This window comes from Excalfactoria chinensis, chromosome 22 (genome assembly GCF_039878825.1).
Source record: "Excalfactoria chinensis isolate bCotChi1 chromosome 22, bCotChi1.hap2, whole genome shotgun sequence".
Taxonomy (NCBI): Eukaryota; Metazoa; Chordata; class Aves; order Galliformes; family Phasianidae; genus Excalfactoria; species Excalfactoria chinensis.
In genome coordinates, this window is record NC_092846.1 from 3,312,385 (window position 1) to 3,337,361 (window position 24,977).

Sequence of the window (24,977 nt, forward strand, 5' to 3'; positions counted from 1 at the left end):
AGTTGGCCCCACGTTGCCCTCGGGCCCAGCGCGCATGCGCTGCCCCTTCTCCCTCCCCCCTCCCTCCCCCATTAACCCCCGCGGCGGGCGCGGCCTTCCCGTCGTGCCGTGCGCGGCCGGAAGCGGAAGTGAGTGCTGTGGTAATCATGGTGCCGCTGGGGTGGGGAAGGAGGTGCCGCCGCTGCCGGGAGCTCGGTGAGCGCGGTCGGAACGAGACGGGGCGGCTCTTGAGGCCTGTGTGCGGGGTTGGGGTGGGCCCTGGAGACGGGTGGAAGCGGAGCCGGACGGACTGAAGCATCGCCAAGCTCGGGGGTGGAGGGAAAGGCCTGTTTCGGCCCGTGGGGTGAGGGGCTGCGGCACGGTGCCGACACGGAGGTGCTGCGGGAGCCTTATAGTTGTAAGGGGAGCTGTGCTGAGATCGGCGCTGTGGCCGCAACTGAAACGGGGCTCGAGCGGGGCCGGCCCTGCCTGACCTTCCGCCTTCCCGTCCCTCTGTTGCAGATGGGTTGTTACGGTCCCGCTTTAGGATAGCGCAGTGAGAGGCGGTGAGCCATGGGGGAAAACAGTCCCGAAGGCAACGTGATCTACTATGAAGTGGACGACGAGGAATTAACCCAAGATGACAATATGATGAGGTTTGCTGCTGATAAAAACGGGCTGGTTTCTTCATCATCCGGGACGGTTTATGACAGGACAACTGTGCTCATAGAGCAAGACAGCGTGCTGGATGATGATGAGGATGAAGGACAATGTGGTGATCATTTGCCTTTTTTACCGGAGGGTCACGAAGAAGGATTTCATTTAATAGCAGATCATGAAGGAATGTCCCAGGGTTACGTGCAACATATTATTTCTCCAGATCAGATTCACCTAACGATAAATCCTGGTTCAACTCCTATGCCAAGAAACATCGAAGGCGCAACACTCACTTTGCAGTCTGAATGCCCAGAAACCAAGCTTAAAGAAGTAAGTCGTTCAATATATGTTTTAAGTTTGTGCTTGTTTGTGCTTAGCATCCACCTGGTGATCTCAAATGCTTTGAGAAATACAATGGCTAAAAGTTGGTGCCAAAAGACAGGCAGCAGCTTTTCCTGTTCTTAAGGATCAGCATCAAGCTGGTTCTTATGAGTGATTCCATCAAGTCCGCTGTCACTGTTTGTAGTAGTGCTTTGTGCAGGGAGGAATAGTTGTGTTCTATGGTCCTTTGGTACATCAGCAGCATAGCTGTGAATGTCTTTGGTTTTTAATCTCATATCTTGTTTTCTTCTGGAGCAGCAGGAAGTGTTTTTTTGACACCTGCTTGCAAGCTGGAGGAGAATATGGCAATGAAAATTAAGTCTATTATTTTATTGTTTGGGTAATTATTGTCTGAGTTCAGCTGAAAAGAGCACGCACTCTGTTATTCTGTGGTACTCTTGTTATTCTGTGGCACTCTGTTATCCTGTGGTGATCCATGTTCCTGAGAAAAGCACATCTTAAATTGCAGGTTAAAATCGACCCTCGTGGAATTAGCTAAGACACGGAGCTCAAGGTGCCAAACTTAAAATGGCTTTTTAGCTTTATTGCCTCACTCAGAGGGAAACTGAGAAGAAAGCAAGAGAAATCTCAGAGTACCATCTGCTGTCATAAAAAGCTTAAGTTAGCTTACGTGTTAAAATGGAGGCTACTTCTAATTCTGTTTCCCTGATGAATTCTACCTGCATGCAAAGTGGTTGATGGCTTGTAGGATTCCTACTTCTTAGGTGCAGAGCAAAGTGAATTGATATGCTGATATATTTCTAACAACTTTGCCCTACTTTCTTGGCCCTGCTGAGTTAAACTCCTACTGGTGCCTTAGCGGGTATCAGTGGCAGTAGTATCAGCTGCTCGTGTAACTGATATTCAGCGTGAGTGAGAACTGCAGAAATGAGCCCTTACTGAGGAAGGAAGCTCAGTTTGAATGCTCTGAATAATTTAAGTTAGCAAGCAGCCTTGGTTATCGCTCACTCAGCAGTAATGATGTGGGGCTGTAGGATGCCAGCTTTATAATAAGTTGTGAAACTTCTGGAGCAGGTTTGTGCAATGGGCTCATCCAGTGGATTCTGTTTGCTCAAATATTATTCATATTAGTAGCAGCTGCGTCTTCCTTTGGCTGTTAAAACGTTTTAATTTTGGTATGTCAGTCATGCCAGTGTTTTCTTTTAGTAGAACAATCAGTTTGCAGTCTGCAGTGTGTGAGAACAGTGTGTACTGGTTACGTTGGTGTTGATGGCTGTTAAACATGCTGTTAAACTGATTTATTTTTCTATGCTGCCTCCTAGAAAAACACTTGTAAGACCTGGAACTGCCTGATTCAGTTCTTTGTCTGAATTTGTTTCCCGTTTCTTGGCTTGATTTTGAAGGTGGGAGGGGAGGAATTGCGCTATAATTTGGGTGCAGTGGAATTGAAAGCTGAGCAAACAGGACTCTTCCTTTATTCAGTGATTTCAGATGCTTGTTAAGTTTTTAGAGTGGGAGGAAAGAGATTTTAAGATCTCTTAGGTGCCTGGGTCATCTCTCAGTCATAGCAGTCCAATCCTTTGGTATTTCTGGAACATCTGAGGAAGTTCAAATAATGAAGAGAAATGTTTTAAAGTCTCATACTTTCAGGTCAACCTTAGACAGTCATGAAGGAAAGTTTTATGCTCTTTTAAGTCCCTTTAACTTCCTTGTGTTGTAATAAACTTCTCTCACTGTAATTGTCTGAGTGAGAATAAATGCAATTGCAGTCTTCTATTTCAGTTCCATTGATGTAGTTTTAATCAGTGGCAGGAGACAAAATGTAAACCTAAGGGGACAGTCCTGAACTAAAGACAACTTAAAGGCAAACTGAGCAATTGAAGTGGCCTTTGGCTCAGCTTTTGTGAGTCATGTTGGTGATTGAACAACTACTTCTGGGGTAAACACTTAATGAAGACTTCTATCTTCCCTCTGGTGTGTGAGGAGCATATTATCTTCTGCAAACAGCTGTAGCCTTTGTCTTCAAAGCAGGTTGTTTCTGTACACATTGTATCCAGCCATCCGTGGCTTTTCCTGTAGCTGCCCTGTTTTTGTTGTGTTGCTTGCCCATGGCAGTGGTCCTGAGTGCTTGCTGCTCTACCTGCCAGTCATTCATGGTCATTATCTACATCATTTTGTGTGTATAATGTTTACGTGATGTGCTGAATTTCCTAACCTGAAAAGAAAATGAAGTGCTTTGCTGCTGTATGAGCAATTTTACTTATTTGTGACAGTATTGCTTCTGTCTTCAGCATCCTTCTCTAAATCTGCAAAATAACAATTTAGTCTTTGGAGAAAAGGAGGAGCACCACAAGGCCTTCAAACTGAACGTGCCTCTGCCATCTTCCTTTAAATAGGTACATGGCAGCTAGGGACCAAATCATTCCTATATAATAAATATTCTCCTTTTCCTCTCACTTTCTAGGCCTAAATGTCACCACATAGGACTCCTCACCTAATAGTTTCTAGGTAGCTCATCTCTCTGTCAAATCCCTTTTATTATAGGAGGCACAGTGGAGAGCACCCTATAATGCAGCATGTAAAACTAATTACCAGCTGCCTTCTCAAGGCTAAGAATTGACTTCCAAACTGATATAAATTGTACTGAATCTGAAGATCTCTGGTGGAGATAATGTGCGCGTTTTCGTCTAAGAAAATGTGCTTTCTGACCTTGTGTCTGTGTTTTACAAGTCTGTACTTTTCCTTGTGTTTTGGCAGGCTCAACACACAACTAAGCTTATTAATTATCTTTTAACTGTATTGTGATGCCCATATATTTGTTGGTATAACTATTAGTATAATATATACATTCCAGATCCCATTAATTATCCTTGTGTTGCTGTATCGCATCAGTGGGAGCTTACCACATGAGCACAGGCCAGGGGATGCTGTGTTTGTGTTTTCAGCCCCCAAGCTATGGTAATTAAAGAGCAATGAGCTTCATGTTTTCTGATGGATGTATACATAAAGCAACAAGAGAAGAACAATAGTTGAGACCCATAGGTGTTACATGCTGACTATCTATAGGTTCATCTACCTCTACTGTGGTACCAAACCACAACTCAGTGGGTTTTTTGTTTGTTGTAAGTTTTCTTTTTAAAGACAGCCTGAAGTGTTTTCTAAGCAATAATGTTGTGTACTGTGAGATAGGTGTTGAGTACCTTGGTAAAGAGGAAGATTGCTGAGCACCGCTTGCTATATTAATTTTGTCTGGTTGTTAGAATACTCAATCTGAAGGTTTCTGCTCCTCTGTTGTGACTTGCATCACCTTTCTAAAGATTCCAAAATGAACATCTGGAATGCTTCTTCTGCTTCTTGCCTGTCAAGCATCACGTTCTCTCCTGGGCCGTATAATTACTTGTAGATGTTAAGGATTCTCAGCTGCAACAGTCAAATGAAAGCTGTCGGTCTGATAATTAATGTTGGAGGAGATTATTCAAGCATATCAGGTGGCCTACTCCTTTTTCTTCACAAGAGAGAATGAGATTTAATTAAGTGTTATGACTTGCATGCTGGAAGTTTCCTGATGTAATCTCTTCCTGCCTGTTATCAGGAGGTGGGAAGGCTGTCAAATCTAGTTCATACAGAACTGTTTCCTGGTGTGAAATCTGTGGCACCTACGATGTGAAGCACCCTGTTTGATTCAGTGTGCTTCAGGCATACGTTGTTTGAGTGACCACAGGAGAAGAATACAGCACAATGAAGGCTGCTCTTGAGATAAATTAAGTAATGCTGTAGGAGACTGTAAAAACTATAGATTCCTTCAAGGTGTTAATTCAGCACATAGGCTGGAGCTTTTGAGGGTCAGCTTGTGAAAGTGGATCCTTCCTTGTCTTCCCCCTCTGTAAATAGCTTTGCTATAAGCAGTGGAGGTGTTCTGCGTAGGAATAGTGGGTTGGTTTGATAAAATCTTGGGGATCCTTTCCAACATTTGATTCCTAGCTATACATACGTATATAACTTTTTTTTTTCCCCATTTTTTCCTTTTCAATTAGTTTCCCGTTCTGTAAGGTCAGCCTGCTTTCCAGTGTGTGCCATTCTTTACATGGAGCAGCAGATCTATTAAGTAGTCTGATCATTAAACTGTTTGTTTGCTTTTTCTTTCCTTTGACATCAGAATCTGTTACACTGTCTCTGGAGTCCAGGAACTATTAAAAAATCAATGATGCAACATTTATATCCCATAGGTTAAAAGATACCAGTGCACTTTTGAGGGCTGTCCACGAACTTATAGCACTGCTGGAAACCTGCGCACTCACCAAAAGACACATCGTGGGGAATATACTTTTGTCTGCAATCAAGAAGGCTGTGGCAAAGCCTTTCTTACCTCTTACAGCCTCAAAATCCACGTTCGAGTGCACACTAAGGAGAAGCCGTTTGAATGTGATGTGCAGGGCTGTGAAAAGGCATTCAATACACTGTACAGGTAGGAATTCTCTGTGTATTTCTGTTGGAGAAATGTGGGGAATCGATACCAAGATGGCACAGAACTTGTAATAATGTACTTATCTTATTCATTTTATGGTAGATTTGGAGATGGTGCACAGACACAAGGAATTCTTAGATTCTGTGAGGACTTCAGAAGTGATATCAATTACATACTTTAAGCATTTGATCCTGTCTTATACATTGAAATGGATGGCTTGCTTGCCTTGGAGAGAGGCTGGCTTGTGTGACAAACCATAAGAGGGATTTGTTTTTAACTCAATTTTAGGTTGAAAGCACATCAGAGACTTCACACAGGGAAAACATTTAACTGTGAATCAGAAGGCTGCAGTAAATACTTCACAACACACAGTGATCTGAGGAAGCACATTCGAACACACACAGGAGAAAAGCCATTTCGGTAAGTTACTGGATGGCGATTTTTACTGCTCTGGAACTTCTGTAGTGGATTACCTGTGCCAAAAGACTACTATTGCTGTCATTAATGGAAACTTATTTTTGTACCATAAGACAGCTATTACTGCCCCTAATGAGAACTTGTTTAAATAGAATAATGAGTCTAGCATTTGAACATGGTGTCTGTAGAAGTGGATGAAATAACTGTCTTCAAATGACCGGAATCCTCAAGCTGGAATATTCTTATTTAGACAGAAATATATCTCAAGATGAGCATGTTTATGGAACATATTGCTGCTTCTCTGTTGGGATGCAGTGTTTGTTCCACAGTGGCTCAGCACACCCCCAAATGATGCATTTGTGTTTGAATTTTAAAGTCACAGCTGGAATTCTGCCTGTATAGCCTGCTTAGCAGCAGTTGGGAGATGTAAATGACTAGCAGAGATTAGTATCAGGCCAACCCTTTGGAGTCCTGTGACTATTGCAGAACATGACAAGAGATGGTAAAACGTGTGAAAGAATCTTGATGCTAACTCTTCCCTGATCCTTCGTTCAGATGTGAACATGACGGCTGTGGAAAGGCTTTTGCTGCAAGCCACCACCTCAAAACACATGTTAGGACACATACTGGTGAGTCCTGAGGGTTTGGGTTTGCTTTAATTGAGTCCATTTAGTTCGTACTAACTTTTAGAATCCTAGTATGTGTTTATACTTGCTTGTAAAATAAGCAAGGACATTTAATTAGATGTTTTACCTATCAGACAGGGTTACTGTGTTTTTTTTATGCTTAGATGTAGTTCATAAAAACAAGAATTGCTTTATAGCAGCCCTGGCACAATTGCTTTTATTCTTTAAGTTACACAATACATTCAGGATTGCTAAACACAGCTATTTAAATAGATATAACTCATTGAATCTGCTGTGAATCATTTATTTCCTAGATATCTCTGGGGATATATCTTACAACATGTGTTGAGCAAACTGGTAACATGCAAACGTAGGTGGGCAGTGAAAAATTCAGCTCATATTTCAGATGAGAACAAAGAAACAGAACCATGGAGAAAAGTCACCTCCATTTATGCCTCACAGGTCTTGAATTTCATCAGCATGTTTCACGAATGTGTCAGTAATGATGCATACGAGTTAAATACTGTGTTTGTGTGTCAATTCACTTTATAAAATGGGAGCTTTTGTTTGCAAGGATCTTTCCAAGAACGTTGAGTGTATGAAGTGGCATTACAATGACTCTCAGACCTATTCATACAAGTTCCAACGTGCCAGGTAGTAATTACTTACTGTTTTCCAGAGTATCATTAAAACAATTTGTAGGATGGGACTTAGCCTTTTGAATAGGGCACTGTGATGGCAGGTTAAGGAGCTGTTTGTTAGCTGTTACTGCCGCTGGCATGGCTGTAAGTAGCAATTTGTATAGAGAGAAAGGTACTTCTTTTTCTTACCAGTATGTGCACTAGTGCAGAAAGACTCTGAAATGCCTGACCTATGTTAAGTTTTTTGCCCTGTATGCTAGCAAAAGTTGTGTTTTGGAGAAAAACGTGCCTATATATATAAAATACTGTTATTATCCTATGTAGATTAAAAATGTCTCATATAAGTTTGTTGTGTGTGTCGTGCTGCCTTTAGGGGAGAAACCCTTCTTCTGTCCCAGTAATGGCTGCGAGAAGACTTTTAGTACACAGTATAGTCTCAAGAGTCACATGAAAGGCCATGAGAAAGGACATACCTACAATGCACTTCCCAATAACAACGTGTCTGAGGTTAGTAGTAGTCTGTAGGCAACTCTATAGATGGTCATGTATTCCCTGTGAACTCTCTATGTTTCAGTCAGTGCTACATAAATACATGTTTGAAGTAAAACAAAGGCTGGCTACGAATGACTGGAATTTTTGTTTTCTACAGGCTGCTTTGCTTGTGCTCATTTAAATTTCTTTGTTGCTTAACATTTTGGAAAGCAACCCGAGAGAAATGTGAAGATCTTGGATAAATGCTAAATATCATTTTGCTTAGTAACATTCCTTTGATTTTAGGCTTCACTCGGATATGGGTATAAAAAGGCAAACCAAAAGCACTTCTATGTAGACACTATAGTCGTGCTTATGTTGTATGGACTCTTTAAGAGAATTTAAAACACTTCTGTCTCATATTTTTATTAGTATTTAACTCAGTTTCTGTTCTTTACAGGATACAAGCCACTCACTTTGTCTGAGCGACTTAAGCCTCATATCAACAGATTCAGAACTGCGGGAGAACTCTAATCTAGTGAGTTACTGTCTGAATTGCTTCACTTATAATTTGAATACATGTCATTTTATGTTTTATGAACGTGTGTGGCGTGAAGTATGTTCTGTTTCCTGAAGCTGGCTGGTTAATTGGGCGGAGGTTTCTGATGTTGATATGTTTCCTGACTGAGATCTGTGCTGTTTATGGAGACCCAAGATACAACATCTTCCTCTTTTCTTTTTGTTTACCAGACACACGGACAAGATCTTAGCACAATCTCACCAGCAAGCATCTTTGAGTCTATGTTTCAGAGCACAGATCACACCACAAATCAGGAAGACTCTAAGCAGACAGGTACAAATTGTATCTGCAATATTCTAAGGAATTTTCTAACAGTTTTCCCTCTTTCCGTGCATATGCTTGGTTCAGCAGCTCCAACTGAAGTCTTCTGCCCTACATAAGTTTAAGTTGCAAAAAGACGACTTCAGCTTCCACATTGGAGGCTGGTTTTGGTGTTGAAATACATTCACAGATGGTGAAGCAGTTGTGCAGTGGCAGGGGAACAGACCGTGTATTTACAGCATGCCCTTGTTAAGTCCCAGCACTGATGCTCCTGAATGTCTCATCTTTGAACTTTCTTGATGTAGCTGCACAAACATGCTGATGAAAAAGGCTTTTAAGAGAGTGCTTCTGGGGCCAGTCCATTCGTGTGCAGTGTTCAGTGTTACCAGCTTCCTGAATTTGGACCTGCTTTTAGATTGCACTGTCTAGTGCTACATGTTCTTGAGCGCTAGTCTGAAGGCATGAAAAATGCTGGTGCTTTACTTAGCAAAAACCTGTTAGCTAGCTGGTAACTAAACTGAAAGAGTTGTTTATTCAGGTATGGTGAGAACTGATGTATGCTTACTTTTTCTTTGTTTCCTTTGACAGCTGCCTTGATTGAAGCTTTTAATGGTCATGCAGACTCAGTCACTGCTGTTCCGCCTTCTGCAGGAGATTCAGCATCCTTGTCACTTCCACTTGTACTGCAGCTTGGCATCTCTGAGCCTTCACATTCAGCACTACAAGCCTCAGCAGCACCTGCTGCTCCCTCCTCCATAGGAACCAGCTCACAGCAAGCTGCATTTGGAAATCCTGCAACTGTTTTACAATCCCCAGAAGTGCCTGTTCCTCACAGCACACAGTTTGCAGCCAGTCACCAAGACTTCCTGCAGCACACTCAGACACCACCGCAGCCCATTGTACAAGGACTTTCAGTGGTTGCTGGGGCATCTGCCCCAACAGCATCAAGTGCCACTGAACCCCTGCCAGCTGTAGTTCAGACTGTGCCTGTTGGTGCGAACTCTGTTCTGACGAGCAATCCAACCATAACAATTACTCCTTCTCAGAGCACGGCTATTCTACAGTCCAGCATCGTCATGGGAGAGCAAAACTTGCAATGGATATTAAATGGTGCCACTGGTTCTCCACAAAGCCAAGAACAAATGGTTAGTATACTCAGCGTAGCTTTGAAACAGCTTGCACCATTCCCTCCTAGAGTGAATGAATGGCTGCAAGTAATAGGAGTAAGCATGGCAGCTTCTTAACAATTCATCACTTCAATTGTCAAAAACCACAAGCTGTGTTGACAGGCATGTGGTGCAAAGGGAGATGACTCATCACCTTCAGGACTACTGAAATAATATGCTTAGTTTTGGAATAGCCAGAGCAGAGCCCAGTACCAAATAAAATGTTAATTAATGTAATGTTTTCCTATGCGTTCTCTTTGGAGTATCTGCTTCTTTTGCATGCAGATATTTCGAGTTTGAACAGCAGAAATTTGTTTGGAATCGACTCTCACTCTTTTTCTTATTCTTTTTTTTCTTCCTTTAAGCCACAAGTTCCAAAAGTAGTAGAAAAGGTCTTTTTTACCACTGCATTACCAGTAGCTGGCAACACAGGTAAGCATATTTGATTCCAAACCTTCTTTTTTCTCTTTCCCTGTTTGCCTGTAGTAGTGCTAGCTTAACCATGATGTGTGATGATTTCAATTGCTTCCACAAGCAGTCTGCCTGTCAGAAAGGTGACGTACAGTTCTGTGTAAGAGTTTAGACCAGACGCCTAAAATCTTGGCTCAGCCTGTGCAGGTTGGTCATCAGCAGAGAATACCTGTCTGTATTTTTTCCTTGCTTACCTTCTGCTGAGGGTATTCATTGTGCTTGGAAAAAAAATAGGCAATCTCTGCTTTAAGGTGTCTAACAGTTACGATTTGTCTCTCCTGTGATGACATTATGCTGTTTAGTTACGTGTGTTTTCACTTTGTTTCGCCTTCAGGAAACCCTGTTCAGCAGATTGGTCTCAGCGTTCCTGTCATTATTATAAAGCAGGAGGAAGCCTGCCAGTGTCAGTGTGCCTGCCGAGACTCTGCCAAGGACAAAGTCACCATTAAGAAGGAGAGTTCCTCACCTGAACCGAAAGCTTCGGAGCAGCCAGCTCCCCAGCTGCAGCCTCAGACCTTTCCTTCCTCTTCCTCTTCCCCTTCTCCCTCACGTGGGCAGAGCAGTCAAATAGTTAACCCTTCAGACTTACAGACTGAAACATTAAGTGCCATGGATGTATCGGACTTCCTGTCCCTCCAAAGTCCTGAAACCCCATCTAATATAATTCCAATCGAAGCACTACTGCAGGGTGAGGAAGAAATTGGTCTGAATAGCAGCTTCTCTAAATGAAGATGTTCTGGATTTTCTTTTGCACCTGGAGGGTAAAACCCTCCTCTTAGAAGCAGAAACTGAAGGATCGATTCTTTTTTTTCCTTCCTCTTTGGAAGTTTTGTGGCTTATTTCTGCTTCACAGATGTCATCTTAGTCACATCCCAGGTACATCCATCTTTAAGAATCTATCTAAAAATAGAAAAGGCAAAAAAAAAAAGAAAAAAAAAGAAAAAAAAGCTAAGTTATATATGAACTGTTTTGGCTGCACTGTCTGTCACTTTTGCTTGTCATATGTGAACACGGAAGTTAAGGTTACTCGTGTGCAAAAAGATTTTTAAAAGAAAAAGGGGGGTTAGTTTGTCTCCAATTGCACATCGCTTACGTTTGGGTTTAAAGGTACTGGCAGCGAGTGAGTCTTTGTTACAACTCTTTGGGTCTATGATTTTTCTTTTGTCTCTTATATATACTAACCATGCACTATAAGGGGAGCCCAGGACAGGAATTGGCTGTAACAGAACATGGTTTCATTGTAGTAGAAGGTGATTTATCTGCAATTTTATTGGAATGCGATCGTCATGTCACTGAGTTGGGAGTTGATGCCTGGGTTTGCATTGTGCTGTGGCCATCACTGAAGCCTACAGAAGCGTTTGGGGAGCTTAGTGCAGGAGAGCACGAGGTACTTGTGCTCCTAATGGACCGGTTCATTTAATTGAACTAGGACTTGAAATGTGGTGGCAGATGTATGGAAACATTGCGGGAGCCTCTGCTCACTCAGGCTTGAGAGTCTGTTTGCCTGTCTTTGAAGGATGCAGTGAGTTCCAGGTATGGTCAGATTGGTGCCTCCTGCTCTTTTGATTCATTTGGCTTCGTTCAGAAACGAGTCATCCTCTTAAACAAGCCCTCCAGTGGTTTAATCAGGAGCGTGGTGCCTTTGCTGATTGCTCTCATCTTTTATCAAGAGGAACTCTAGGAAAAATTTCAGAATGATTTGATGTCACTTCAGTTTGGGTTCAGTGAGTTTATCCTTCAGCTGCCCAGAAATGCTTCCTCTTTTCTCTTTAAGCTATATAGTTTCTGCCTGAATCTGCCTCCAACCTAATGCAATGCCAGCTTTTTGTGCACGGGGCTATTTCTTGACTAAAAGATGTTACACGACATAGTAGTTTTTCATATCAAACTATATTCTAACCTACTCAGGGTAAATAAAACACAAACCCCCCTTCCACCAAAAAGCCTGTAATGTTGCAATAAATGCAGTCTCATTCTAAATGGTTTATTTATGCTGCATTATTTTAAAAGATGTAATTTTGTAGTATTTTATCCATCTTTCTGGCTTTGGCTGTCAGTCTTTTTGTGTTAAAGGAAAGAATATTAAATAGTCTTTATTCAGTTTACAGTGTTGTCATTAGTGAGATACAAAGATAACGACTATAAGCCAATTAACGTGGACTGTCTCTGCGCACTAAGTTTAGGAATGCAAACTCCTAGTGGGTAGAGATCTTTCACTCTTCTTTGCTCCTATCTGATCTGCTGTCTGCACCTGGTGGGGGGGAGGGGGAAGTGATGTGAATGCAGCCAGACCTCCCCGAGATAACCTGATGATTTGAAGGCTTTTTTAACCCTCTTGTGACATTCTCTGTGCAGCCTTACCACACCACTGTCAGTCTTAGCTGAGGCGGTGGTTTAAGCTATCTCACTGTCTTGCAAATGCACTGCCATGGCACAGCTGGAAACGGGCTGAAGGGAACTGGCTTTTTCACCTCTCTGTCAACTTGCTTCCAGTTGTTAAATGCAGAAGGGTAAAACAAGGGCTGTCCGTTAAGGTGAGTGTGAGGGAGGAAAGTGCTGTGCCACTCTGCTAGGGCAGAACACTCTTGCTAATTGCAGTGATGAGTTTGGAGGCATCACCTGAACACGAAACATGCTGCTGATGTTTCCTGTCTGGGAGCACTGGCTCGCATTGCAGTGCTATGCAGTCTATTACAATGGGGATGTGGGTCCTGCAGCAATAAGGTTTGCATCCATGAAATGTAGATTAACAAAGCAGCTGCTGTTTTGTTCTCGTAATGGTAATCCCTTGAGGACAGTGTGGTGGTGTGGTCCCCTTTGTTTTTCTTTTCCCTACAGTATCGTTTTGTGATGCAGTCTGGTTGTGTGGACAGCAAGAACTGCTTTCAACGCAGAAGAAACAGCCTCAAATCTGTGTGAGTGGAACTGTCCCCCCCTTGAGTGAGTCTCCTTGCCCCTTTCTTTGGCATGAGGGTGTGTGGATGTACTTGTGTGTACGCATGTGAGAGTTTGCTAATGCAGGAGCACATAGATTCCCCTTGAGTTGTGGGGTTTTCTCTAATGGGGACAAGATGTGCCCTGAAATGTGACAGCTGAGGGGTTTGGCAACCTCTTCTGAGCCTTTCTATCCTTCAGGGAAGCATTTTTTCCTTTCTGGTCTGGCTACTTGTGGCAGCTCACATAAAGCGTGTTTGTGATTAGGCCACGTAGCATCTTCAGAAACTCCCTCGTGGTAGAAATGAGTGGGAAAAAAAAATCTGCCAAAGGGTTTGAAATTACAAGTTAATTTGGAGGTGTGGTGATTGGCAGCAGCAAGATGCTGCATACGTCCTCTCTGAGTGGAGATTAGAGGTTAACCCCTCTGCTGCTTTCTCTTCACAGCTACTGTTTCATATTGATGTTTTAGGTAAAGCAATGCTTTCCAGGTTTATACTGACTTTTAGGCGCCTTGGGTTTGCAGTTGTCCTCTTTATATGTGTGTCAGACGGGTGTCGATTTAGGTGAAACTAATTAGAGCTTGTAATGAGGGAAGATGAGTGTGATTTGGAGTGCACGGGCTGTGAGCTGTGCATCCCAGCCGTTGCGTTGTACAGTACTTGCTTTCGTTCTTTCACTGTTGGTCTGTTTTCCATGCATCATGTATCTGATCTGTTTCATGGTGAACATGTGCATCGTCCCCAACGCTGTGTGATCAAACGTTGTGCTGCTGGGTGGTTGTGAACATGCTTGGAAAGGGAGGAGGTGTGTGAGCAGCTGGCATGAGAGGGCAATCGATCACAGTGTTGGTGCCAGGGAGCTTATCATAGGATTGTACAGTTGAAATGGACTCTTAAAGGCCATCCAGCCCAATGCTCTTGCAGTGAGTGGACATCTACAGCTCCATCAGATGCTCAGAGCCTGGTCCAGCCTGACCTTAAATGTCTCCGGGGATGGGACGTCCCCCACCTCTCTGGGCAACCTGTGCCAGTGCCTCAGCACCCTTATTGTAAAACAAATAACTTATTTCTTATAGCCCCTCTTTAAATACTGGAAGGCTGATATCAGGTCTCCCTGGAGCCTTCTCTCCTTCAGGCACAGCCTGTTCTTGCAGGGCAGTGTTTCATCCTTGAGATCATTCTTTATGGCCCTTCTCTGGAGGTGCTCCGACAGGTCTGTGTCTCTCCTGTACTGGGGGGCTCCACATCTGGACACAGCACTCCAGGTGAGGTCTCACCAGCACAGAGCAGAGGGGCAGGATCCCCTCCTTTGCCCTGCTGACCACATTGCTTTGAATGCAGCCCAGGATACTGTTGGCTCTCTGGGCTTTGAAGGCACAGTGCCGGCTCATAACCTTTACCCCCAAATCCTCTTCAGCAGCTTGGTGTCATCTGCAAAGTGCTGAGAGTGCACCCCACTGACAGTGGCACTGATGAAGATGTTAAAGAGCATCCGCATCATTACTGACCCCCAAAAGACAAGCACTTGACCCAGCATTTAGCACATCCATAGCATTTTTATTAAAAAGACTGGAGCTTCTGTCACTGTCGATCTGGTAAGACAGAGGATTCCTGGAAAGGGGCATGTTCTGCTTGCGTGCTGGAGCCTCTGAGAGCAATGTGTCCTCCCTCTGCAATATCTGTGTTTCATTGAATTCCTTGAGTTATCATCGTCAGTCAGAGAGCACAGCTGCTCTGGGGCATTCTGTGTTTAAAGGATTTGCTGTTTTGTGGGGATTTATTTGGTTATTTATGTTTTCTGTATGGGTGCAGAAGCTTCGATATATAGAATGGGGCTGGTTACCAGCATCGGTGGCTTTAGTGGCCAGGCAGTGACCCAAGCAAGCAGGCTTGGCGTGCAATTGAAGGCTGTGGAAGTTGCTTTTCACGCTTCTAGTTGGTAGAAGAATGGAAAATCAGCACTGTTGAAATGCTGGTACTGAATTACATAGAACAAAGTACGAATTGGGCACTCATGTAATGCTGACTGTGTCCAGAAAGACTAGTTCGCAGAACCTCATACTGGTATCTAAAATGCACTTTAGGTTATTTTATCTTTAACCCGATTGCTGCAATTTCTTTTGTATATATACTTTCACAAAGTTTATTTTCGCTCTGAGTAAAAGTTAACAGGGGTGTGCAAAGATGAGCACTTAACTCGGTGCAATACTTGTAGCTAAAGATCATTGTCCCACGTGGTCGGTCTGTCTGTGTCTGTCTAATTGAATATATATAGTAACTACTAGCTCAGTGACATATTGCCCTACCTTGTCTATACCCAAGAGAAATTATGCATCGTTAGCAAATGTCCAATCTATGCAAATATTTCACTGAGAGCACTGTGCTTTAGCAGGCCTTTTCTCTCAACGCTTATTGATGAGCTGCTTGTCACTTCTGTTGGAAATCAATACCTTCTTCCAGCATCGATCCCAGCCTCATCCCTCCTCCTTTCCCCTTCCCTCCGTCCCAGCAGTGTGAACAGAAGTGACAAGCTGTTCCAATCCAGGCATGTTGCACCTTTAAAGTTTGTCTTCTCCAGCTCATTTTAATGTCCTGTTATCTGCCTTACTGCGGAGGGTGGCACTTCTCCATCATCCGAGATAACGCGTTTGCAACTGCAGCAACATTATTAAACTGTTTACAGTACTCTTCCCCCCCCCCCAATGACTATAATTAAGACACGGGGAATGAACTAATGATTGGCGTGCTGGTTGTGGAACTGCTGTGGGGGGAAATTAGTTAGGCTGTCATTGACCTTGAAGTTAATTAGAGATGAAAGGCTGTTCCCAATGGGTGGGGGTTAGAAGTGCGGGTGGTAACTGGAGTAAGGGGCAGGCAGGGCTGTGCTGCAGCTTGGTGCCGTGCTGCAGGCTGTGTAACCTCAGGCACGTTGCTCAGCCTCTCCAAGCCTCAGTTTTCTCCCTGTAAAAAGGAGGATGTTGAAACCCATCTCGGTAAAAAACACGCTGAGATCGGAGTGTGAAGTCCTTTGTTTGCATCAGTGATCTGAGCTCGGTGGGCAGAAATACGAGAGTCAATTTGGTCTGTAAGGCAAAAAATGAAGCATGTCTGTAATAAACCCTGCGGATTTCTGGTTGCATAGTTTTTAATTGCTAGACTATTTTCTCCTTATGCGTATTTTGGAAACGGCGTCCAGGTTTTTATATGCGTTACCTGTAGCTGAATCCTCACAGACAGGGCTGAACTTCGAACTCTTTTTGTGCGTCTCGTCTTGATATATATCAGTTGTTTTAGGAGTTGGATTCTGTGTCTGCACTGAGAAATGCAAATTAAACTGGATATTTATGTAGTAGTGTACATAGTCTTAAGTGTGTGTGTGTGTGTGTTTGTGTGTTCTTGGAGCTAGTTGTAAAATCCCACACCATGCTTTTGGTGGTGTGCAAGCTGGCCAAAATTTGGTTCATTTTTATGCAGCGTCAACTTTTTCTCTCTCAACTATAAATGCAGTTTCTACTTTTTTCTTACGAGGGATTTTTTTTCATATCGATCTTTTTTCCAGCCAAATCAAGGGTGTGTTTCTGCAGTTAACAGTAGCCGCTGCGTTTCTTGCTGTGTCGCTTTCGTCTCCTTTCCACTTGCTTCTAGAACCAGAGCTGTGTCCGACCCTTGTTGTGGTGAGTGTGGTAGTCGTCGTGTTTCACACCAACTAGCATCAATAAGGCAGGGCAGGGATGTGTGAAGCTCAGGCCTGGTTAGTTACCCACGTCGCCTATCAGCACTGAGGCCAAACTGGGATGTCCAGGAGAACATAGGCTGTGTGTAGTTATTGCTTTGACACATAAGGGGAGCTGGGCAATAGAAATGGTCTTGGAGATGAGTATATCAAAAGAAACCCCCCCTGTTTTATGTGTTTATGGTATGAAAAGGAACGGATTGAACTAGGAAACACGGGAACAAATGTGCTTACATTGAGCAGTGTGAAAGATGTTAGTTACAGGTACAGTACTTCCAAAGGAAGAGCATCTCCAAAACAAACCCCCCCCCCTAAACCCCTAAACCCCAAAATAGAGTTAATTAAATATGAATTTGTATTTTTATGAAGAATGTAAAAGAAGAAATAATGTGAAATAACGGTGTTTTGCTTCATTTTGCTCCTTTTTTTTTTGTATACAGTTAAAAAAAGATATTGTACTTTGAGATATCTACGAAAGAAGTGGGAATGAACTGTTTCTTTTTGGAATTGAAAGCAATATTAATACTAATGGAATCCTAATTAAATGCTTATTTAAACACTGTGTTACCATAGTCTTTACTCAGGGGGGACTTGGCAAGTTATGTGGGAGAGAGGAAGATCGTTGTATTTAATGTCCATCGGCGCTTTCTAAGCTTAAAACCAGTTTATTCCTCAACGTTACGCTTTTTAATAGAACACCATTATGGCTTATAGTCACCATAGAGCTCTAGAATGGGAACGAGCCGGAAGTACAGAGCGGCACCTCCTTCCGGCGGCCGGAAGCGGAAGTGTTTTCTCTCACATGCTGAGGGTGCAGCGAACGGCGGCGCTGGCGGGGTTGGTTCGGGCCGCGGATGGGCTGCCGGGCCCGGTTCACTCCCGGACTTCCTGCTTGTTGCCTCTGCCCGGCAGCGCGGCCCGGTCGGAGCAGCGAGGTCTGACTGAAGGGACGCAGGGAGGGCGGGCTGATGAGGCCGGGCCTGGGGGAGATGGGAGGCCGGGGACCCTCGGGGCGGGAGGCCGGCGATGAAGGCCCTACGCGGGTTCGGTTGAGGCTCCGGGCTGAGCCGGCGCTGTCCGCAGGCTGGAGGGAGGCGGTGGCAGCCGCCGTTCGTGCTCTGCAAGAGGGAGGGCTGGTGGCCGTGCCCACGGACACGGTGTACGGCGTGGCCTGCCTGGCTCAGGACTCGCGTGCCGTGAGGAGCATTTACAGCCTGAAGGGGCGGAACGGGACGAAGCCGCTGGCCATCTGCCTCGGGGACGTGGAGCACATCTATAGGTGAGCTGCCTCGGGGGGGTTGTGGCCACATGCAGCCTGGAGGGGGATCTATACTGTGCTTTCATCAGCTTGAGGAGCCCGTGGGGCAGGGCTTATGCAGCTGGCTGCCCCTCTGCTTCACCTCTGTTACTCTGTAGGTACTGCCATGTGAATGTGCCGGATGAACTGCTGCAGGACTTGCTGCCGGGACCTGTGACCCTGGTCTTAAAGCGATCAGAAGAACTAAATAAAGACTTGAACCCTTTTACGTCGGTAAGTTTTTGCCATGATGTGCATCTCAGTGTTAGTTGTGGAGGATGTGCAGTTGTGAAGGTGGCGTATTCGTTCTCTGAAGTGTCAGCTTTCAGTCAAGGGCTTTAGGCAAAGCAAGAATAAAAAGGTCTGCAGTTACAGCATGTAAAACACGCTCTCTTTTTCCTCCTAGCTGGTTGGCGTTCGCATTCCAAACCACCCCTTTATTAGGGAGCTGGCACGAGCTTGCCCTGGACCATTGGCTTTAACAAGTGCTAATGTCAGCAGTCAGGCGAGCACGCTGACGGTTTCGGTAAGGCTGTTTTTGCTACTAAGTGAGATTTTCACGGCAGGCTGTCAGAGCCCCAGGCACTCCTAATTGGGAGCTTAGCATTAGCAATATAGTTGAGCACAGCACCAAACGGACACTTTTTTGTACCAAATGTGTTGATAGTTTCTGTGTATGTGCTCTTAAGTAAACAGTGCTGCCACCACGCAGTTTTGAAGCTGAGAAGACATAGATGTAAGGTAAATCTGTTCTCAGATGTCAAACTGGGATGTGTCTGTGACAGAGAAAAGAGACTGACAGTGAAGAGACCATTTCCCTGACAAGAGACTGTTCAACAGGAGTAGCTGGAACGTGGTCACAAACCACCTTTGGGATTGTTAGCCAGATCTCTTATTTCTCCAGGAATTCCAAGACCTTTGGCCTCAATTGTCCTTAGTTATTGATGGAGGCCCAATAGGAGATGTCCAGAGCCCAGAATGTCGTTTGGGATCAACTGTGGTTGACTTATCTGTGTCGGGAAAGTTCACTATCATTCGTCCTGGCTGGTAAGCACTCTTTGTTGTATATACATAAGCAGTGACTGTGTTTTTGAGCTGGTTTCTCTTCCACAAAGGAAAAAAAGCAATTTAATCCTTGGAAAAACCTTTTTTTCTGACAGTTGTGTTTCACTCCCCCCCCAGCGCACTGACATCTACAGTTGAGATCCTGAGGCAGAAGTATGGCTTGGTTACAGAATCATCTTAAGACTTCAGACTCTGAGGCTCTGCGGAGCTGGTAAAGCTGGACACTATGTGCCTGTGCATTCAGCAGACGGTGTTAATGGCCTTGTTTAATGAGGTTGATGAGTTGTGTCAGGTCAGTAAACAAAGGTAATGAGAGTAACAGTTGATGGGTGTCTGTTAATTAGTCTTACATCTACTGAATCCTGAGAAACTATTTATGCTAAACTCTTTATGCTGCTGTACAATTTCCAGATAACTGTCTGTTTTAGTAACGTGATCTAAAATAAAACAACTGGAGTATTAGACTTTCCAGGATGGCATGATGTCACTGATCCTCCCTGCCCATAAAACTCATTCCATGTGTCTGTTTATTGCATCACTTACAACACTCAGGTGCTTAGTTAAGAGTGTGTATGGAGTCTGAACTCTGTTTCGCATCCCGAGCTGCTGCTTCTCATTTTATTGATACAAGTATAAGCTAATTTATGGCTCATTTAGAAGGGTCCCAGCATATTTTAAACCACAGATAGAGGTGTAGTGGAAATGCTGAGTCTCAGCTTGAAGCAGTGATGGAGAACCTGGTGGGAAGGCAGGGCCAGCCCAGAGGAGCTCACCTGCAAGCAATGCAGCTGAGTAACCAGAAGGGGTGGAACCAGGTTACACCCTTTCCCAGCCCTCATTTAAGGGTTGGCAATGGAGGTAGGGGGCATCTTGCTGGACATCCCTGCATACCTGAGGCCTTCTGAAGGTAAGCAGTTTCTTTCCTTTATTTCTGAGCCTACATCTGTTGCATTTGAGTACATCCTCACTTGCTGCAGCCTGTGACGTTGCTGCTGTGCAGTCATTGCTGTGCTTTCCATCATGTTACAAGAAGCAAAGCTACTGTGAGCTGAACTTCTTTCAAAAAACAAATGAATGGTGTTTTCAGCAGCAGTTTTATTGCATTCTTTCCCTTGATTCTAAAGGAAATAAAGCAACTTCAGATCTGAATTTTCAAAACTTGGAGCAGTAAACAACCACTGAAGAGCTTTTAGTGTAGACATGGTTGCATTACCATGGTTTCCAGCACATAGAGTAGTAGGGGTAAATAGTCACTAGTGTTTCTGCTGTAATTATCTTTAGTTGTTTGGATACAGTGAGCCATAGTAACGACACCTAGCACAGAACTTTTTGGTATAGAAGAGCTTGGATAAACTAGAGGGTATATAAACCACATGGTTTAGTTTCATCTACAGTTAAACAATTTAGAGGAACTCTTATTTCTTTTTTTGCAGCCAACTGGTAAGGAAATGTTTTTGAAGTTGCTATAGTGGAGTGAGGGATCTGTGGTGGCAGCAGACCAAAGGCTTAAGGTAAAATGCATGCTGGAACCCAGCTAACTATGTCAGACATCACAGAACATACACACCATAAGAAATAATGGATCTTTGGCCCTGGAACCAGCACCCCCATGCATTGCAGAAGAGCTCCAAAAAGGTCATCTCTGCTACATCTGCAGGAAGTTAAGAATTAGCTGCTGCTTAGAGATTTTCTTACTCCTTGTAATTTTTCCTCCTGTGAGTTCAGAGCTGGGACTCTTGCAGTCCTTGGGGTGCTTGCAGGCTCAGCAACCTGCCTAGGTTGAAGGTTCTGCAGCTGTTCTTGTTTCTGAAGTGCTGCAGCTCTGTCCGTGGGACGGCTCTGAGTAAGGCAGGTGCTGAAGTTACATCAACCACTGCTCTTTCTCTTTGCTGAAGTGTTCTGCCCACCTGCGGGTCAGCTCCAGGTACATGTTGGGCTGATGGGGAAGGTAATCCAGATAAAGGCGTGTCAGAGTCTTCTTGGGAACAGCTTTCTCAATCTGGGTGCCTTCGTGCCATTCGTTGAAGGATGTGATGGAAACAATCTCTGGCCTGACCATGAGAGCAGCCTGCAGGGCTGTTTCATAATACTTCCCATTAACTCTGTTGCGAGTGTTGTGGTTGTTCCAGGGACGAATGCTGGTGTCAATGTAGCCTGGCCCAACACTGGGGATAAACATCAAGTTATTGGAGTCACAGAAAGTTTTGATGGCTTTCCAGTTCTGGTGGGATGAGCCAAAAGAGAAACCATTGGACGCAAAGTATGTGTACATGCCATCATACCCTGCAGACAGGATCTCCATCTTGTGCCCTTCTTCCACCAGCAGTGCTATGAACACAGCATCATAGGCGGTGTTGCGGAGAGAATGGGAACCTGATGGTGTGAGGAGGTTGGCCCAGGATTCGGCTGGTGTCAAGTAGGAATCATAGATATAAAACAGCGGGAGGCTCCTGCCAGTGCTGGTCTTGTACTTATAAAAAGCAGCGTGCGATCCATATCTACAGAGAGAGCAGACAGCTTTTTCAGAGGCTGGAGTGATAACAGCCCTCAGCAGGTATTGCTGTTAGAAGGCAAGTGTGATGTGAGACTTGGTTTTGCCATAGGGGCCTCTTTGCTCAGAAGCTTTCTCTGCAACCTTTATCTCCTTTCTGGGAGTGCTTTGTACCTGTGGTGTTTGTTACTTTCCTTCCCTTCAGAAGGAAAGAATAGAGGCGATAGGCTTAAAAACCTGAACAGAAGAAAGCAGCTTTGGGTTCTAGAGGCAAGATACTGACATGCTGGAGCAAGTGGGATTTGATTACAGCTCCTGCTGCTTAGCACTGCTTTGTTGGCTGGCTGTAGGCAGTTCTCACTGCACGCTGCTTTTTGGATACTGTTCTGGTGCACTTAATTCAAAGCATGCTGGTTTTGCTTAAAGCAGCATTCCACAGTTGGATTTCTGCCTAGGTGAGAGACTTACTTGTCCATGATGTACTTGATATTCTCATGCACTGTGTGGTCATCGCGCCCTTTGTACGGCTGGATGTGGAAGGCGACCTTCAAAAGAGGTGGTAGAATGGATTATTTGCAGCACAACCCTATTGCTCCTTCTCCACCCTGACCTCCCAGATGGCCCTTAGAGCTGTTGCAAAGGGTCTGGGGTCTGCAGGGGGAATGGGCTGGGGGGACCCTTGTGTGACACATGCGGGAAGCTGGGCAGCCTGCTTAGATTAGTCAGAGCTTTCACTGCTTTTCACTGAAGTTAGTGGGAAGTAAACTGAGAAACCTAATTATTAAGGGGGAAAAACAAACCCAACCACCCTTACTATTTTTCAGCTGCTAAATACTTTCCTTTAAATAAGGAGAGCTCTTACGTGGAAGCACTCTCATTTACTTTACTAGTAACTGAAGCAGAGGAGTGGGACCTTTGCCCAAGCATAGCATCAGCTTCATGCTGGAGCTGAGCAGTGAGTTCAGCGGCCTCCACCAGCAGATAAAAGCATTACCTTTATGGCGTACCGTTGTGCAGCATCCAGTATGAATGGCACGAGGCTGTCTGATGGTTCCCCATTGTCATCTGCTAGGCCAGGTGGGTACCAGGACAAAACCAGCACTCCTGTGGGAACACAGTCGTGGATTGCTCAGATGTTTTGTTTGTAAACTTTCCTCATGCAGTGGCAGCGAGGTAACTTATTTCATGGCATTGTAATGCTTTAAGTGCTCTGTGCTGTGCGAGGTTTGGCTGGAAGAGCCTCTAAGTGCTGCTCTGTGTTGTTGGCTATAGGATGGCCGTGGCAGCGGCCGTAAGGGATGCTGAGCCTGCCCGGTGCCGGGCAGTGCGGGGTGGAGGGGCCGATCTCCACATCCCGGGTGCTGCGGGAACGGGGCCGGGCTGCGGTGCGTGCCGGTGCTTACCGATGGCAGCAGCGCGGAGCTGGCCCATGTGCTCGTCCACCACGGCGGGGTCCCGGGAGCTGTAGGGGCCGAGCGCGGGGTAGAAGCTGGAGCCGATGTCGTCGGGCGGGCGGTGGCGACCCCGGGGGTAACTGGCCGACACTTTGGGGTCCCAGTGCGGCACCAGGGCGTGATCCCAATGCAGGTAGCGGCCCTCGAAGCGCGGGCTGCCGTACCAGGCGTAGTAGAAGACGTGCAGGTCGTAAGACGGGCCGCTCCCCGCTGCCGGCTCGCGGGGTCCGGGCGGAGCGGGCGGCTCTGCCAACCCCGGTACTCCAGCAGGGAGAGCATCGGCAGCGCGGAGCGTGCGCAGCGCCAGCACCGTACCGAAAACGAAGAGCGCGGCCAGCAGCAGGGCCAAACCCCCCCGCCGCCGCCGTCTCCGCATCGCCTGAGCTCCAGCAGCCGGATGCCCGGCCCGGAGGAGCCTGCTCAGTCCCGGCTCCGCAGAGGATGCTCGGCCCGGCGGGGGACGCCTCGCTCCGGCCGGCCGCCGTTCTGCTTCTCGGCTCCCGGCCCCGCTCGGTGGCTGCGTGCTCTCTTGGGTCCCCTGCTGGCAGCGGCCGGGACTGCAGCGCCTCCGCCCTGCTCGCCCGTCTGCTCTCGGTCCCCGAGTGAAACGAATGGTTGGTGAAGGATTAAACTTATCCAAGGGAAGGCCAACACGCCCCAGCAAACACTGTGATGTGACTATCCAGCTTGCTAAAGGAAATAACGCTTTAATTGCATGAATCTGTTATGCTCAAATGTTACGGGTCATAAAACTCCTGCTAAATGGGAACCTGGTAATGAGGTAAACCTGTCGAGGGAACAAATTGCCTGTAAACCACAAATGGGTTTCTGAGGCTCCCCAGCAGGGTTGGGCCTTCCATTATTTCGCTCACTGAAAGCTGCTGGCAGCGTTTCCTACCTCCATCCATCCCTGCATGGGGCTGCACTTTGTGGGTGAGCAGCAGCTGCAGCAGCAGCACAAGTTTGTCCTTCAGAGCTGGATGTGGGTTTTGGCTTTATTTTCATTTGCTGACATAGAGGATGTGGGACTTTGTGCCTTTCTGGGTGTGCTGGAGTGAACTGGAGCATCAGGAGCTGCAGGATAGGAGGCAATGGGGCTGCGTGGCTGCTTCTAGATGGACTGTATAAACCAGCTCTGTTCAGCCTATCATCCCATAAAGTAGCTAATTGCCACCTTCAGGCTATTGCAGAGGTCAGGCTGCAGAGAAAGATGCTCCAGGGAGGCAGGAAGAGCTTTTTCTTTCTGTGTTTGGTGCCAAGGACAAAGACACTGCGATGTGCCAGTTGGGGTGCTCAGGTCCCACCACTGCTCCCCATGCTGGGGTGGCATGGCACAGTCAGGAGCTCCGTGCTCCCAGTGGGTTTTGGTTCCCAGATACCCTCAAATGATCTCACCAGGTCACTTGTCGCTACTGTGCTGTGATTATACTTGTCGTGGCTGGCTCTCCTGCTGGCTTCACCCGATGCCATCCATCTGTAGATGGATCTTTGCAGCCTGCATGCAGCCTTCTGCTCCCTGGAGCTCTCTGTCTGACCACTAGATAGTGCTCGGCTACCGAGGGAGTGCTGGAGCAGCCGGGCAGCGTGGTTTGTGCTTCAGAGCACTGAGCAGCGGGCGCTGAGAGGGGTGCGAGGCAGCAGCTCTGCTTGGTGCATGCTGAGCTCACGCTGCGCTGATATTTCCTGGTGCCTGAGTGCTGTGGTTATGTATCTTTATTGCTCGTGAGCAGCTGTCTCTGTTGCTGCTAATGGACTGTAATACACACAGAGCTGACCCCCAAATGATGGCTTCAGAGAAATTGCTGTCTGCTGAGCTGCTGCTGGAGGAGTCAGGGAGCAGAGGGCTGTGAGGGGCTGTCATCTGCTGAGTGTGTACGTGAGGGGTCCCCTCCTCTGAGCCTTTCCTCCTGCCTTTGTCTTCCCAA

General features: G+C 45.7%; 3 protein-coding genes across 4 annotated transcripts; 2 read left to right on the top strand and 1 right to left on the bottom strand.

The window, feature by feature from the left end:
* The first annotated feature begins 116 nt into the window (after positions 1–116).
* MTF1 (metal regulatory transcription factor 1) lies at positions 117–10,993 on the top strand. Its single transcript, XM_072355584.1, has 11 exons — positions 117–195; positions 502–966; positions 5,205–5,443; positions 5,732–5,863; positions 6,416–6,489; positions 7,501–7,634; positions 8,059–8,136; positions 8,349–8,451; positions 9,028–9,584; positions 9,971–10,037; positions 10,411–10,993. The coding sequence occupies exons 2-11, from the start codon at positions 553–555 to the stop codon at positions 10,803–10,805; spliced, it is 2,193 nt and encodes a 730-aa protein (XP_072211685.1). The 5' UTR covers positions 117–195; positions 502–552; the 3' UTR covers positions 10,806–10,993.
* A 6,521-nt stretch (positions 10,994–17,514) lies between these two features.
* On the top strand, positions 17,515–19,717 carry YRDC (yrdC N6-threonylcarbamoyltransferase domain containing). 2 transcript variants are annotated; one of them, XM_072355689.1, is made up of 6 exons: positions 17,515–17,680; positions 17,829–18,024; positions 18,162–18,276; positions 18,449–18,568; positions 18,947–19,089; positions 19,225–19,717. In XM_072355689.1, exons 1-6 carry the CDS (start codon positions 17,548–17,550, stop codon positions 19,286–19,288), a joined length of 771 nt encoding a protein of 256 aa, XP_072211790.1. In that variant the 5' UTR covers positions 17,515–17,547; the 3' UTR covers positions 19,289–19,717. The 2 variants fall into 2 exon arrangements, with proteins under 2 accessions (XP_072211790.1, XP_072211791.1); XM_072355690.1 differs by lacking the exon at positions 17,515–17,680 and having other exon boundaries at positions 17,692–18,024; positions 19,225–19,580.
* Positions 19,718–20,239: 522 nt separating this feature from the next.
* On the bottom strand, positions 20,240–23,570 carry MANEAL (mannosidase endo-alpha like). The gene is made up of 4 exons (XM_072355688.1): positions 23,002–23,570; positions 22,593–22,702; positions 22,067–22,143; positions 20,240–21,605 (listed from the first exon to the last, which is right to left on the bottom strand). Exons 1-4 carry the CDS (start codon positions 23,426–23,428, stop codon positions 20,969–20,971), a joined length of 1,251 nt encoding a protein of 416 aa, XP_072211789.1. The 5' UTR covers positions 23,429–23,570; the 3' UTR covers positions 20,240–20,968.
* Between the last annotated feature and the right edge of the window lie 1,407 nt (positions 23,571–24,977).